The sequence below is a fragment of the Triticum dicoccoides genome, chromosome 2B, assembly GCF_002162155.2.
Source record: "Triticum dicoccoides isolate Atlit2015 ecotype Zavitan chromosome 2B, WEW_v2.0, whole genome shotgun sequence".
Lineage (NCBI taxonomy): Eukaryota > Viridiplantae > Streptophyta > Magnoliopsida > Poales > Poaceae > Triticum > Triticum dicoccoides.
Window position 1 is genome coordinate 657791648 of NC_041383.1, and position 17350 is coordinate 657808997.

At 47.8% G+C, this 17350-nt stretch overlaps 1 protein-coding gene across 1 annotated transcript; it reads left to right on the forward strand.

Moving 5' to 3' along the window:
• Window positions 1-2351: 2351 nt before the first annotated feature.
• On the forward strand, window positions 2352-8134 carry LOC119365437 (galacturonokinase-like). The gene is made up of 14 exons (XM_037631068.1): window positions 2352-2548; window positions 3317-3430; window positions 4365-4436; window positions 4736-4779; window positions 5090-5198; window positions 5276-5341; window positions 5630-5709; window positions 5849-5948; window positions 6294-6469; window positions 6632-6669; window positions 6753-6781; window positions 6875-6944; window positions 7406-7495; window positions 7624-8134. The coding sequence occupies exons 1-14, from the start codon at window positions 2495-2497 to the stop codon at window positions 7875-7877; spliced, it is 1296 nt and encodes a 431-aa protein (XP_037486965.1). The 5' UTR covers window positions 2352-2494; the 3' UTR covers window positions 7878-8134.
• Window positions 8135-17350: the final 9216 nt, after the last annotated feature.

Here is a 17350-nt window from a genome sequence, read left to right on the forward strand (position 1 = left end):
TCCGATGACAAAATGGGAACTCCCCAAGCGGGAGTTTGTCAAGGTAAACTTCGATACTGCTTTCAAAAAGGAGGCTGACGATGGTGCCTATGGTTATATCCTGCGATCGGACGACGGAGTCGCTGTTGCAGCTGGAGCGGGAAAACTGTTACACATCAAAAGCGCCCTTCATGCGGAAGCGGAGGCATGCCTGGCCGCGGTGGAGGGAGCTGCAAACGCGGGTGTACACCGGGTGATGCTGGAGTCTGATTCCCTCACTCTGGTGCAAGCACTCAACTCCGGCGACTCAGACTTTTCTGAACTGGGAGTATTATTCAGGGAGATTAGAAGCAGTTGCTTCCTCCACTTTGAGGCTTTCGAGTTCAATCACTGCCGTCGAGGCTGTAATTCTGTCGCGCATGTTTTAGCGCAGTCTGGTTATCAGGCACCAGTGCCTTCCAGCATTTGGCTGGAGCACTTGCCTGCTTTTGTACTCGATCTGGTCGCCAGCGATTATGCGGCACCTTCTGGTTAATGAAACTCTTATTTCCCCGTCAAAAAAAAGTCCCAGCAACCAAAAAGGTAGGGATTTTTTAAGGACTTGGAACTTATAAGTTGATACTAAAAAAAGGGAAACATTTGGGGCCGGGGCACCGGCCGAAGCTTCGGCCGGTCCAGTTCACGCATGCGCGGCGACCCACTCGCGAGCAACCACGTGACGTGATGGACCTGAGACGACTAGTCCTCCTTCCTTTTCTCTTCTTCCTCTCGCGCATCTCTCTCTTTCTCTCTCCCCGCTGCCATGGTCAACGAATCGCCCCGCGCCCGCAGGCCTCTCAGGCGCGCCGCCGTTCAGTAGATCTGGCCGCCCTCGACCAGATGCGCGTGCATCGGAGCTCTCCCTACCTCGCCGGACCCGGCCACGCCGGAGCTGCAACCAGCCATGGCAGGACTGCACCCCGCGGCGCAAATTTTGCTGGAACCTCGACGTCACGGCGAGATGGCGGATGACCGTTTTTTGCTACAACTGTGTTTTGGTTTTGCTACTACCATAGAGATTTTTTGCTGGAACCGATGGTATTTTTTGCTTCAATCAGAGATGTGCGATAGCTGGGGAGGCTGGCGAGTGCTGCAACCGTTGACAGGAAAGCTTTAACCCAAGATTAAAAATGCTTCAACCGTATATACAGAAAGCTGTAAGCGTTCAGTGCTATCGAGAAAAGCTACAACCGTCTATATAAAATGCTACAATCTTTGATGAAAAAAGCTTCAACCGAACGATAGAGAAAAGCTACATCATTCATAAAGAAGATGCAACCCTTTGACAGCCATGACAACGTTTTTTGCTGCAACCATACAGAATGTTTGCTACTACCATAGACAGTAATTGTATCACCATTTCACGGCGGTGACCGGTGACTGGAAATCAGAAAGGTTGCAACCGGCGACGAAAAAAGTTTCAACCGGCTAGAAAAAAAGCTTCAACCGGCGATATAGAATGCTTCAACCGGTGACAGGAAACGCAAAAAGCTACAATCGCTAACACAAAAAGCTTCAACCATATATTTCAAAAGCTTCAACCAGAGACCGGCGACGAAAAAGCTGCAGCGGCGAGCCGTTAATGCACATGACTGTTTTTCTATGCACCAATGGTGCTGCGACGGATGCTGGAACCGGCGGCCCCGACATTGTTGGACCTGGCGGCCGCCATCACCGCTTGTTTTTGATGCATCTGGTACCTTTTTTGCTGCAGCGGAGACGGCGAGCGCGACGAGTGGCGACGGCGAGCGGCAGCCATGGCGAGCCACCGATGCAGCGAGCCACGAGGAATGCGGGGTGTGGCAGACGGCGACAGTGGCCAGAGTCAACGATGCGAGGCGGATGAGGAAGACGACGACCGGGTCCACATCGAGTCCGTCTGATACGTGCGTGATCGAGCGGTTCCGCACGCTCCGTGTTAGACAGATCCAATGGCCCACGCGGACCGGCCGAAAGTTTCGGCCGGTGCGCCGGCGCCTATTAGCGCCCTAAAAAAACATAGGACTTATGAATCAAACAGGGCCACGGTCCTCCGGAAAAATCATTATTGTCCTCCGGTGTACCAGTACTTGTCTTGGTTCGCAGCCGCACCCCACCGCAGCTCAGCACACGAACGAAACACGTAACTTATTTCCGTACCGCCCGCAACGCAGATCACTGTCGTCCGTTCAGAAAATCGCAGCGGTTGGACGTACGTAGCTGTCACAGATGCGTACACGATCCATCCGGCCGTCCGTGCGGGCGTGAACGGCGGCGATCCCGTGATCGACAACCAACAAAGCGCCATCACCTTAGCCCGACTGACAGCGCGACGACGGGCGAGCCAGCCAGCGATAAACAACTCAGCGAGAAACAAACGCGCACACGCCACCTCACGCCGCCCCGCGCACACTGCGGCCGCGCCACTCGTACACGGCCACCACCACCACCACCACCTGCTAGGCGGCGAGCGGCGAGATCGGCGGTGGGCGGAGGAATGGTGGCGCCCGCGGGAGGAGGCTCGCCGTCGCGGTGGCCGTCGGAGGAGGAGGTAAGGAAAGGCCCCCACCCCCATCCCCACCCGCATTGCCTGGATGATTTATCGGGGGAGAGGGTCGGGCTGGCGCCTGTCGGTGCTCTCGATCTCGCCGCCCCGTAAACTTGGGGATGTTTGGGGATTTGTCTAGGGTTCAAGCCTCGATCCGCGCTTCCCCATTTGCTTAGTCCTGAGTTGCCGTCTGAACCCGTGCACTGGTTGCTGGCTAATCGGCTCCATTTAATTTCCTTTGCATTTCTCTGGCGTGGGCGTCGAAAAGGAACTTTTACTGTTAGATGTTTTTTTCCCCAACGGATGTATGCAGTCGATGGTACACTGATTGCTCGGAATTAATGTGGTGCCCACATAATTTGCAGTCTGGTGGTTATTTCTGAATCAATGTATTTTTTGGGGATATAAGGTGGGGCGGTGCCTTGTTGGTGCTTGCCGAACACCTGTGGGAGAGGAGCGTAAAGGATCTGCACTTGTTTTTTCGGTTACGTGATAAATTGCTGATGTGGATGGCTCCAGTAGGACCACAATCCGCTGTACTTTCTGAACGCCTGCAGATTTTAGAGTTCCCATCAGCTCAAGTTTTGGTATAGCTAATCAGATGAACGAAATTCAGTCGATTCAGTGACAGCCGCATGACCTGGGATGCATTTTAGTTATGCAATTATACTGGTTAAATTACATGTTAGGGGAGGCTCTTGATTTTGGTTCATCTTATCTTATTAATGTGTATGAGCCCTAGGTTTATTTATACTGTTTCTGGCAATGCAGCTTAACATTGTGCGGAAGAATGTGGCTGAGATTAGCGGAGGAGATGCGAGAGAGGTTAGGGTGGTTGCTTGCCCCTACAGGATTTGTCCTTTGGGGGCCCACATTGATCATCAGGTAACTGCCACTACTTCATAACGTTAAGTCATGGTTATACTTACTGTCTATGTATATGCAATATATCATACTGCAGCACTGGAACTGAAAGCTAGAATTCATGCCTTGCTATTGACACAGCTTCGATTGTATACGATGTGTTGCAAGTCATAGCTACATGACTAGAAATTGTTGGATAAGATGTGTGGACCAAGTGGTACCAGCAATGTTGATCAGCCTTGATGTCTTTTAGGATAATAATTGGCTAGCAGATGGTAGCGTGTCTGGTTACTAGATGCCCCCCCCCCTGCAAATGTTTGAAAGTTGCAGCAATCTTTGTAAAGCAGCACTAGCAAGTTAGACATAATGGCGATAACTGGTTCTTGCCAATAACCAGAAATATCTGGCCTTATTTGGAAAGGCGTGATAAGTCCAGATGTTTCTTATTAGGGCTGCAGCATGAATTACTTCAGAGTTATGAATAAGCTCCAGCAGCATTGGTTTCGATTTCATGTTTAGTTTTTCGCTAAGAAGGACAGTGTTTCATAATAATATTTAGAGGAATGAAAAAATGTGTATAAACTTCTGTTTTACCGAGTTATGGTGGGAATGACCCAGTTGTCAGCAGGTAACTTACCAAGTCAGTGCTGCCAACGACTAACGGTACAAGGTCCAACTGACTGTGAACTAGTGCAAGCCTGCTTGGAATAGCCATTGTAGTATCTTCCACTCTTGGACGAGTCAATGGTGTTGCATGAATCTAGCATTTCCCATATGGCTATATAGACGGCTAGTTCTTGTGATTCAGGGTGCATAATACTCGTGATTTCATTCTGATGAAAACTTGTCTATTATGCTGTAAGTTAGTTTTGTCTATTTTGTTGTCTCTAGCAATACGAGGATCTGCTAACTGACTTGGAGTACCACTATGAAAATCTGTTTTGCAAACTGGCAGGGCGGAATAGTGACTGCTATGACAATCAATTATGGAGTACTTCTTGGCTTTGTGCCCTCTGATGATGCTGAGGTGGGTAAATATACTGAAGCAGTTTTTCTGTAGGTTCTCTGATATTCCATATATTTTTTGTGAGGACTCTGATATTGTAATCTAACTAATTATTTTTGCACAAATAATCGATTGCACCACCTTCCGAATCTTGTTTCTTAATCTAGTTTATATGTTTGCTAAAACCACCACATGTGGAAAATGTGGTCTTCTTTCAAATTAGTAGTTATATGCATTCACACTTGTATAATCAATTGTATCACGCTATGGCAATAGTGTTACGCATATTTGCTATTGGTAAACCTCCTTTCCTTTTTCAGGTTGTACTCCAGTCTGGTCAATTTAAAGGCGTTACTCGATTCAGGTAGGGCCATACACACCACATCTCTTCAAATACAGTTTGCACCCTATCAAATATCGAATACTCCAGCCACATGGGTCCACCGAGGAAAACTTTGAGTGCCGTCTCATTGTTTTTTGTGATGACTTAAGTATTAACCTGTAGTTACTTCATTCTTTTACCTCTAGCTAGTTCGTGATGAACACATTACCTTGCTAGCAAAGATGGCCCTATTTTATGATAGCTGTTGTTTCTATCCCTAAATTCAGGTTCTGTTAAATCTTCAATGTGAGAGAGCTAAAGTCAGAACTTGCATGCTCCATCACTTTAACAGAGTTGATGACTTGCAAAAGCCTATTGAGAACCGAGGAAACATAACTTGGGAAAGCTATGCAAGAGGTGCAGTTTATGCCCTGCAAAATAGTGGATATGATCTCAGAAAGGTATCTCCATTTCATCCATGTAACAGTCCAGATTATCTTAGGTTTCAGAAAACTGTTGATGAATGGCTTCTTTACAGGGTATAATAGGTTATATTTCTGGAGTGAATGGACTTGACAGTTCAGGGCTTAGTTCGTCTGCAGCTGTAAGCTAACTGATATGTTATGCATTATCATGTGTTGAAAGTAACATTGAATTAATACATATCCTAGCCACAACTTTTTATTATGCTGTAATTATAGTTAAAACCTGATGTAACTTTGCTAGCATATAGATCATGCACAACAAAATACGTTCTTAACTTTTTCTATTCCCCCATCTGTACATTATTTTACTTGGAGTTCATAACAGCTTTTTTTTTGAAAGCTGAGTTCATAACAGCTTTGTGCAAGAGCACATATTAATATACTTTTCTCTGTACAATCCTCATCAGGTTGGCATCGCCTATTTGCTGGCTTTAGAAAATGTAAATGATCTGGTCTTATCACCAGTTGATAACATTCAGTTGGACAAGTAAGTTTGTTTCCTTTCCATCTCCAATTCACTATACTATAGGAAGGATCAAAGTAGTTTCAACCCCCCCAGTATGTTTGTTGAACTTGCAGTTGCTAACCATGGAATGACTTAGAACAATGTACATCCTGTTTGTCAGGTCCATTGAAAATAAATATTTGGGTCTTGAAAATGGCATTCTAGATCCATCAGCCATTTTATTATCTCAATATGGCTACCTCACCTTCATGGATTGCAAGGTAACACTTCGCTTTTATTTTTTCTCAAAGTTTATTACTCCCTCCGATCCAAATTAATTGACGCAGTCTCTATACATTAATTCAGATCGGAGGGAGTATATTTATTTGTCCAGCCAGTATGATTGTTTGTTTTAACATCTTAAGGCTGTTGTTATGATATTAGGAAAAGTGCCTTCAAGTTCAAATTTTTGATTGAACTGCAGTATTGGGGCTATTCAAACATGCCAACTCGCCCTAGCATCCCTTTCCTTATTTTGTGTGGTTCACGCCCAGATTTTGCTGGGAAATGTTAATTGCAATGTTGTCTGTTAATATTTTTGTAGTGACTGAGACTCGATTTTGTAGACTGCCTCACCTTCCTACGTCTACTTCTCGGAACTAAGTAAAAGCCAGCAACCTCAAGGTCGGCTGCCATTCAAGATTTTGTTGGCATTTTCAGGTTTGCAACATAACCTACCCAAGTCGCATGGGTATAATATGCGAGTCTTCGAGTGCAAAGAGGCTGCACGTGCTCTTTTATGGTGAGTTCCATGATCAAGTATTTCAGTTTAGTCATGCAAACAGATGGCATGTTCAATTTTAAAGAGCTGAAGTTTATGGTCCCTGTGCAGTCTCTGTTAGTAGCTTCCTTTCTCATATGACATAACAAAAGTTTAATCATCATTCACTATTTGAATTCCCAGTGCGTCAGGCTGTGAAGATGCACCAATACTTCGTAAAGGTAAAATATCTAATTAACATTGGTTCGTTATGACCCATGCGTCAAATCTAACAAGTCTGATAACACTTTTCATGCTATTGCAGTTGATCCAGGTGTATATGAGGCCCAAAAGGTACCCTAGCGATTCCAGCTCCATTTCCTAGATATCTTATTACTGGCACCAGACCTTGAATCTAGCGCGCTTTGACAATAACATTTCGTGCAGTGTATATTAGATGAAAATCTTGCCAGGAGAGCTGAGCACTATTTCTCTGAAATGAAGCGAGTTGTTAAGGGTAAGCTTAGCATATTTTTCATGTACTCCCTTCAGTGTATTTGATTCTGTAACTTGAATTCCTCCTTGACATGTTTCCATGCACAGGGATATCAAATACATTTTTTTTAACACAGGAATATCAAATACATAGTTCTCCATATTTGTACTACTCATTGCATGTCCAAAAAAGACCCCCAGCGTGTTTCCACCTTTTAGTTCGGCATACTTGAACTGTATGGAGTTGTATTCTTCATGAAAATACTGGGGTTGCATCTTTCTCAATCTATGCACGTCCAAAAGAAAGAGGTGGTTTACCTGGTTATTTATCATTCACCATATGTACTGGTATTTGACTAGACCTGCTAGACAGAAGGTTACAGACTTTTACAGTTAGTTAACATTTCACGGTCCACTGACTCTGTCGTATCTCCACTGAAGTTTCAACTAATACTAGTTTCGTTCTGGTTAATCTGTGCTCAGGAAGAGACGCATGGGCTCGTGGGGACCTACAAGAATTCGGACAGCTGATCTCTGCATCTGGCGGCAGCTCCATAGTCAACTATGAATGCGGTATGTCGATTGAAACACTTCAGGATCCACTGTGACATTCAGTTTCAGGTCACAACCCTTTTACATCTCGCTAGCAGTCCTTGACAGAACGAACAATACTACTATTTGACGGAATTCCCAAACTGCAGGGAGCAAAGAGATGATACAGCTGTACGAGATCCTCCTGAAGGCGCCGGGGGTCCTCGGTGCGCGGTTCAGCGGCGCCGGCTTCAGAGGCTGCTGCCTCGCCATCGTCGAAAGCGGCCGTGCGGAGGAGGCGGCTGCATACGTTGGCGCCGAGTACGAGAGGGCCCAGCCAGAGCTGGTGAGCAAGATCCCCGCGGATCGTCGCGTGCTGGTCTGCGAGCCTGGGGACTCCGCGCGCGTCATATTGCACGCATGAGCTTCCCCCTGTTGGTCGGGACCTCGTCAAGGTGAGAAGGCCGACACGTGCAGAATTCGTACGTCCTCGTCCATCTGGAACTCCACCGTCTAAGTTTTAGACATTTATATAGTTCTATAAGATAAGACTAGCGCTGTTGTGTATGAACTGAACTCAGTCGAGCTCCCAGATAGCTCATCTGTGTATGTGTGGAACCATTTGATTCATTCGTTTCCACGTAAGCAATAAGCAGTAATGCAAAGGTTCTCTCACTCAAAGGTGTAATGCTGCTAGTGGTGAAGGATGTGTGCCGTGGCGGTGGACTGGACGCGGGGCGCGGTTGGACTTGCCCGTCAGAGACGACCACTCGCGGGGCATCCGGTGGCCGTTGTGCGACGCTCGGACCGCAGGGGCGGGTTGTTTGGTGCGAGCTTTTGTTACCGGGCGGCGAGGGAACCTACTTCGCGGGAATCGAGACTTAGAGGAGTCTCTTCCCACTGGCATCATTGTTGTTCCTTCGGTGCCGGGAATCGACGGTTATTATGAATTTACGATGCATCGGCGTGTCTTTTCCACGAGTGCCCGTAGTTGGGTTGAAGCTCTGTGGTTGCTAAACTACAATGTGCTGGGCTTATCACTCCTATAAATTGTCATGAAAATAATTTGTTAAGTTGATAATTTTTTTGATAAGATAGGCACAAGCTAATTAAACATGGTTGTGACTAGGTCTCAGTCGACTGAGATTTAATCAAGTCTCAGTCAAGTGACGTAACCTTAAAAAAAAAAGAAAAAAGAAAAAAACTATTTTTTTTACATATCTCAGTGTAAAAAACTTACTGGATATCTCACGGATATAGCATCAACAGAGATTTAACCAAGTATCATTCGATTGAGAGTTAGCTTTTTTACATATCTCAATGTAAAAACTCACGAATATAGCATCAACGGAGATTTAACCAAGTATCATTCGATTGAGAGTTAGCAAGATTGATTCAACATATGATTTATAGCGTCCACCGCAAATGCCAGACATACTTGACTACTTGAAAGTATTCCCCCGTCCTATAATAATATAAGATGTTTTGGCAACAGCTTGTGAAAACGTTTTATATTGTGAGACGGAGGAAGTACTTCATAATCGATTGTTCCTTTATGTTTAAGTTTTTTCTCCACAGACGAGAGAGTTTTGTTGATGAACTAATAAAAAGGCATATTGCAATCATTCAAGAGCAATTGTGACACACAGGTACCATTCGTAACTCAGGTTAGGAAAAAGATTAGGCAAAAGAAGTTGACCAGGTTGCTACACCTGTCCAGCGCTGATTGATCAGATGGCGCAGGTGGTGAAACGAACCAGGCCCGCAGGTGGTGCAGTACGGCATATAGTCCTCCTACGATAATACTAGATCTACGTAAATATCTTAGGTAAACTTACGTATCCTTCCCTAAATACTCTCCTCCCCCCGATTTCAACCAGGGTGAGCCCCAGCCACTACTCCTAATCCAATTGACTACCTCCAAATCAGTCATTACGTAAAAGTCTCACGTAACTTTACGTGGGTCTAGCATTACTCAGTCCTCTTACGGATGGTGGCGCTCCGTACGCATTTGGAGTTAACAAAGCACATTATTGCGCCTCGGATAACACTGAATCATAGAGAGCTGAGGGACAACATACGGCCGGCCGGCGCCCCGCGGACGTGCCGTGGTGCCCCTTCGAGACCAGAAAGGATTCAAAGGGTATCATTTCTTTTTGTATCATTACACACATATACTACCTCCTTAACCAATAAACCATGCATATTAATGGATGATTAGTTCGCAGGGGCAGCCATGTTCTCGCGCCTCGTCTGATTCATGCACACAGGGGACTGATCACAAGCCAACTGATTCCATTAATTTGCTGGCTCGTCCTAAATCAGAAAATAAAATAAAAAAATAGCACTCCAATACATTGTGGAGTTCAACTCGTCGAGGCCAGGGTGCCGCTTCTCCCATAATACGCAGGGCACCCCATCGATCCATTTTTTAGAGCTTGTGAATCATCTGAGCTTATATATAGTTAGCTGAATGAAGAAGCATCATGCATATGCATGCAACGTACCGGCAGCTCGATCAATTCTTATTCTACTTAACCAATGAGGAGTCAGAGCTTCTGCTAGTAACGGATATCGTAGGATTGGGCCGGCGTTTGTCTTCGGTGGATCCGGTCTTCGTTCGTCTATATTTATGTGTCTACAAGTTGAATTCTTCTGATCTAATCTTTTTTCATCGGCTGTGGTTGCTGTGCTAGTGTGTTGGTCCTATAGGGCCTTAGCACGACGACTTTTCGACTGTCTATTACAACAAGGTTTGCCCGGCTCTGATGACTTATGAGGGAGGGACGATGACAACGGCGCGCATTCGGCTCACTCCAGTATTTGTAGTCATCGGTAGGTGGTCAATGAACCTGAATGTAAATTTTGCTTCCGGTGTTCTTCGAAAAACCTTGACAATTGATGAAAAGATCATAAGTTTTTCAAAAAAAAAAATCTTATGAATCACGTGCGTAAGCTCTTCATTAAGATTTTATTCATGTAGTATGAATTCATATAGTTGATCTACATCTGCAGAAACCTCCACCTGTTACAAGATGAGCTCATGGTTGGAGTTGGTTGATTTCGATGGCATGAGGAATGGGTGTACGAAACTATGGACCGCATATTTCGGCAATCATTAAGCTTGTGGCATCATACGTCGTAGCACTATGCAATAATGTTCAGTTTAGTATTCGGTTGAGTTGACTGAAATATGTATACTTAGCCTAGTCATAGTGTCAAGGTCACAGCTTTAACTTAAGTCACTGTGCCTCCTCAAGCCTTGAAAAACTTCCTAATTAACCGGTGGCCCACCTGCTAAATTCTTCGTCCAGGAAGCCATGCATGATACTCCCGCCGTTTCTAAATATTTGTCTTTTTAAAGATTTCAAATGAATTATCACATACGAATGTTATAGATATATTTTAGAGTGTAAATTCATTCATTTTGCTACGTATGTAATCATTTGTTGAAATCTCTAAAAAAACAAATATTTAAAAACGAAGGGAGTAGCAAACAACTGCAGACAAGATAATGCGCTTTCTGGAAAACTACCGTACCGTGGGATGATCATCACCTGCTCAATTAATCATTCTCCATGCTTACTAATTTCAGATCCAAGAGGTGTCGAAACCATATTGGCTTTGGCTTCCATGGTCACCTGAAACCTCTGGACAAGTTTTGACCAAATACCAGAAAAGGATGTCTCCAACTGGCTAAATTTCAACACGACTCCCGCCCTCAGTTCTTCGTAGTACTGCTAATTTACTCAATTGTTACCAGTATTTATACGAAACGGCAATCTATGATAGAGGTATGACACCAGGTACGTACGCACTAGCCTAATTGTGGCTGTTAATCAGTGTATAGATTTTTTTTAAGGAGCCGGCAGGAGCTCTGCCTTTTCATATAAGAAGAAGAACAAGGTTTATGTACAAGAGTGTTCCGGTTTTTAGAAGAGAAACCGGACAAAACCCTAGAAAAAACCATACGATGGCACTAATCAGCCAATACCGGCTGCCACCTGTGCCCGGCCAAAGGCCAGGACCTTTGCTTGATGTCTTCGAAGGCAATAGCTGCCACTTCTAGGTGCGTGAGGCGAGTTCCATTGAAGATGCGTCGGTTTCGCTCCTTCCAGATGTTCCAGATGGTGTAAAGGAAGCGGCCGCTCCGCCTTCTTCTGTCGTTCTTGGGCAGATTGGTGGTGAGCGAATCCCACCAGTCCGAAATCCTCATCGAAGGGGGCAACGTGGTCGTGGCCCCAGAGTCCTCTCCCGTCCACACCTGGACGTGAGACCAAACTGCGGCGGCAAACGGGCAGTCCTTGCAGAGATGAGTGGCCGTCTCCGAAGCCCGAAGGCAAAGGGAACAACAAGGGTCGTGCGGCCAGCCACGAATGGCTAGCATGTCGGCCGTGAGGATCTTCCCGTGGAGCACAAGCCAGGCGAAGAACTTACATTTTGGCTCAACGTGTGCCTCCCAAATCTTGGCCGGGGAGAACCTGGGATAGGATCCAGAGAACTGGGCCGCGTAGGCCGAGGCAGCAGAGTATATGCCATTGGGGGTCCACCGCCAAGTGATGGAGTCCTCCTGGTCCGGGTTTAACGCCACCTGAGTGATGACTGAAGCGAGGGCAATGAACTCCTGCAGGTGGGTAGGCGATGAAAGACGGGCAACCGATCTGATCCAGTTCTCCTCGTGGAGCTCCTTCATCACAGATCTCCGCTTCCTGGTGGCAATTTTGTACAGCTCCGGGAAGGCCCAGGACAGAGGGCCCCGTCTTGTCCAGTCGTCGTGCCAGAATAAGGATTTTCTCCCATTGCCCAAGGAGATGCTGGTAGAAGCCCTGAAGAGCGCCATATCCGTCTCATCACAGGGCACCGCAGAGCCCACCCATTGGCGGTCAAGATCAGTCCACATAAGCCAAGGCCAGCGAAGTCGGAGCGCCCGACCAAATCTCTCGAGGTCTGTGATTCCCAGGCCCCCCATGGGCTTAGGCCGGCAAACAGTCTTCCAGTTGACTAGAGAGTGTCCACCAGACGCGTTTTCTGAGTCTTCCCCACACCAGATGAAGTTACAAGTGATCTTACTGAGCTTCTGGATTGTCCAAGTGGGGAGCGGGAGCACAGGGAGGTGATGATTTGCGATGGCGCACAACACGGACTTTGCAAGGGAGACCCTGCCCGGACGCGCCAGATTCTTCCCCTTCCAGTCTGGCAACCTGCCCATTGCCTTGTCCAGAAGAGGTTGGAGGTCAACCTTTCTGAGTCGCCTGGTATGTAGTGGGAGACCCAGGTATCGGTCGGGGAACGAGGCCAGCTTGGCCGGGAAGGCCGAGAGGATGGCCGGGAGACCAATGTCTTGGCAGCGAATAGGAAACACCTCGGTCTTGCTGACATTTGTGATGAGGCCGGATGCATCCCCAAAACAGGCAAGGATCCGAGCGATGGCGTCGATCTCTTCTTTGACCGGGTTAGCGAAGATGCCAGCATCGTCCGCATAGAGAGAAACCCTACAGGAGGCCGGCCGCGCCATGATGGGCTTGAGGATCCCAGCCTGGGAAGTCGCCGGGAGCATAAGTTGCAGAGGATCGATGACCAGAATGAAGAGCATAGGTGAGACCGGGTCGCCCTGGCGAAGGCCTTTTCCATGCACGAATGGGGTTCCCGGCTCCCCATTTAATAGCACCCTGGAGGAAGATGAAGCGAGGGTCATGCAGATCCAGTCCCGCCAGCGTTGTCCAAAACCCAATTGTTGTAGCACCTCCAGGAGGTAAGCCCAACCCACAGAGTCGAAAGCCTTGGAGATGTCGAGCTTGAGGAAAAGGCCTGGCGTTGAAGAGCGGTGCAAATCTTTGATCAAGTTTTGCACGTGTAGGAAATTATCATGGATGCACCGTTTCTGCACAAAGGCACTCTGGCTCTTGGAAACCAGTGACGGAAGCAGAGGGGCTAGCTGGTTAGCCAACAACTTGGAGAAGATTTTGGAGATGCTGTGTATCAAGCTGATAGGGCGATAGTCGCCAATCGATGATGCGTCGACTTTTTTCGGGAGCAGAATAATGTTGTCTGAATTTACCAGGCCAACGCAGGCGCCTTGCAGGTTCGCGAGCTGCATCACTGCAGCCACGACATCCGCTTTGATGATCTCCCAACATGATTTGAAGAAGGCACCGATGAAACCATCAGGGCCCGGGGCCCTGGCCGAAAGTAAGGAGAATACCGCCTCCTTGATCTCCGCCTCGTCGAACGGATCGTCTAGAGCCGATAGGCCATGGCGATGCATCTCGATGTTCTCCCACACAATGGACTTGGTGCTCCGGGCAGGCATGCCGATATTAGCCTGGAAGTGGTCCAGAAGGGCCCACTCCTTGTCCTGTCTGGTAATTGCCAGCCCCGAGGTGGTCGTGATCATATGAATGAAGTTCTTACGCCTTTGTTCGTTCGCACGAGCATGGAAAAGCTTAGTGGTGGCATCCCCCAGGCGGATCTAGTTGAGCCTAGAGCGTTGTCTCAGCTTGATTTTCTGAATGGATGGTAGCCCCAGGTACGACGCCTTCAGTTGTTTACGCAAATCCCTCTCAGAGTCCGAGAGCTGTCTTCCCTCCTCAGCAACATCCAGGCGCCAGATGATCTCCTTGGCAACTGCGATCTGGGAGCCAAGCATCCCAACTTTTTCCTTTTGCCACTTGCGCAAGGCCTTCGCGGTCCGACAGAGCTTGATATGAATCTTGCGGATGGCATCACGGGCCTGGACAGGCTTGTTCCATGCCAAGGCGATGGTGTCCTTGAAGCCCGGGAGACGAAGCCAGAATTCCTCGAATTTAAAGGAAGACTTTCTCAAAATGTCAACGCACCCCTGAAGGTATAACGGTGCATGATCCGAGCAAGCTGTAGTGATAGCCTGAAGATGCGCATTGGGAAAGAGCATGTCCCAATCGTCGGAGTGGAACACGTGGTCAATCTTGGTAAGGACCGGGTTGGCCTGCGCATTGGACCAGGTGAAACGGTGCCCGCCCAGGTGAAGCTCCTTTAGTTGCAAGAAATCAAGAGCCCCAAGGAACTTGCCCAACAGGCGGCGATTGATGTTGGCGTTGCTCTTATCTGGCGCTTTATTGATGAGGTTGAAATCCCCCAAAAGGAGCCACTCGCTTCTTGCCATGGTCTTGAGAGTCCTAAGCTCCTCAATGAAGGCCAACTTGTCCTGCTCACCCTAAGCTCCTCAGTGTATAGATATTGTGGAGTAGAACCTTAACTGACACAACTTATATTTTTGAGGAACAACTGACACAATTATTGGGCATAGAAAATCGCAGACAAGTCGTGCGCTTCATCCGCCCGGTGCCCGGTCCAGACGCGGAGTGCATGTCGCTTTGAACCGATGATTAGGGTTTTATAATCCTCCGTTTGTCATGGCTAACGCAAAGAAAGGTAAATCTACTATTGAGTAGCTAGCAATGGCTTATCGCTACTCTGGCCAATAACGTACTCTCTAGAAGACCCCTCCCCGACCTCCAAAATTACCGCCAAAATACGGGTCGACGCGGAAAAATCCTGCCCGAACAGACCCCGCAAACGCATCCGAACCATAAAAGTTTTTTGCGGGTGCGGCAAAAGTTCGCCCTCAACCTTTAGATTCAAGGGGTGGGAGGCCGACCCGAGCTCGCCCCTTATCCGCAGCGAGATTTGACGCGAGGGAAATTTCCGCGCGGCCGTTCCCGCTCCACCTCCCTCCTCGGCAGCCATTGTTCCACCACCGCGTGCTCCAGTCCATCTTCCCCGTCGTTCTTCGCCGCCATGGAAGCCTCCTAGCCGCCTCCCCCTCACCGTGGAGTTCGCGCATGCGCAATCCCCTCCGGTGAATCTCGTCGCCGGCCATGCCGCCCCCGCTGTCGCTCAAGGCCCCAACGTGCCTGCCTGTAAGCGGCAGGGCAACGTTGTCATGCAGGGCGGCAATCCGGCTGACCCCGACGGAAAGGCAAGCGCGTCGGGTGCCGCCGCCGCTGCTCGATCTGCCCGGCTGTCGACGGAGAAGGTGAGCAAGGTTTCAGGCGTGAAGCGGAAGAAGGTCCGTATGAAAAGGCCGGCGCCTTCCTCCACTCCCTCCGCCTCCCAGCCGATGTCGTTCAGCGGCGCTGCTTCCACCGCAAGCGAGGTATTCGACAAAATGGCCACAAGGTTTGCGTCTTCGACCTCTTGTTCTTGCTTCACTTTTCGGCATTGTGGTTGGTCTTGAATTGATGTCGCTCAATGTAGCGGTGGTTCAAACAATGCCACTGCCGAGTTCATGAACTTGTTGGACACCAACGCCGTCGACATCGATAGGGTCCAGTTCGCTGATTTTGATTACAATGAAACGGAGGGTGGCGTGGATGATCACGGTGATGAAGATGAAGTGGAAGAGGTAGATGAGGGGCGTATGAGGAAGCGCAAGCAAGAAAAAGCGTGAGATCGAAGAACTACACGATCTTGGAAGATCAAATCTTGATCAAGGCTTGGAGTGTGGTGTCTCTTGATGCTTGCACGGGTATATCTCAAACCTCAAAGAGATATTGATAAAGAATCAAAGATCAATACTTTTTTTATGATGGACAAGTATCCCAATAGGACACCACGGACCTTTCGATCACTCCAAGGGTGTTGGGACGTGATCAAGCCGATTTGCAGCCGTTGGGCAGCTTGCTTGGAACAAGTACGCAATGCACCTCCAAGTGGAACCGTCGAATCCGACTATGTGAGTTCGTTTTCACGTCCCAAGTTGTGCATATCATTTTGCATCATATGAAGTGATTACATCATTTGACTTTGTTTAAATTTTGTAGGACAAAATTGCCCAACAAAGATACAAAGACATGGAAGGTTTCGAAGGCAAAAAATTTAAGCTAGAGCATTGTTGGGATATGCTCAAAGGTTGCGAGAAGTGGAAGTTGATTGACAAGGAATCCCCACTGAAGATAGGTTCACTTACCAACATGGATGAAGATGAAGATGATGATGGCCCAAGGAACTCGAACAAGCCTGATGGTGACAAGAAGACAAAGGAGAAGATCAAGAGGGAACAGGAAGCATCGAGCTTGCGGGACAAGATAGATGCCATGGTGCAATCAAATGAGTTGATGTTAGCGAAGACATTGGAGACAAAGAAAGAGTTGGCCGAGAAGAAGGCACATGAGAAGCAAGAGAAGTGGCAATTGCTCATGGACGAGGGGTTGCACAAGGCAGCCATTGAGGAGAGAAGAGCACGTGCCGCCGAGAACAAAGCCATGTCCAAGCTTCTTGCCGAAGAGAATAGGATAATAATGTTGAACCACAATGACATGGACGACATCACCAAAGAGTGGCATGATATGGCAAGGAGGGATATCTTGAAGAGGAGGATGCTTGCGTCGGCCGGTGCGTGTTACAGTGCCGAAGATGTTTTCTCATCGGGATTTGGAACCAATATTGCCGATGCATTCAATGAGCCCGCCGGTGATCTCGGCGCCGGAGTGGGAACAAGTGCCGGCGGTAGATTCGAGGGCGGCGATGACCTCGATGGAGGTGGTGCGGTGTGAAGAGCGACCAATATGACCAAGGACATGGTTGTCGCTTTTGCAAGTCCTTTTTGCGTTTGTGCTACGAGACTATGCTTTTATTTACGCGCGAACTATATTTTAGCGTTTGAATTTGAACTTATTTGTCAGAATCACTATCAAATTCGCTTATTTGGGTTTATCAGTTTGCGGGTCGATGCGGCGGTGCCCGAGCAGACCCGTAAAAAAACATCTTCTGTGAATATCCTTTTATATGGGTACGTTTGTGGGGTCTGACTCTACGGCCACCGCGCCGCCCGCAATGCCTTTTTCCGCGAACTGCAAACGTGTTTTGCGGGTCGGCGATATATGGGGTCTGTTAGAGATGCTCTTAGGTAGCTGGAGA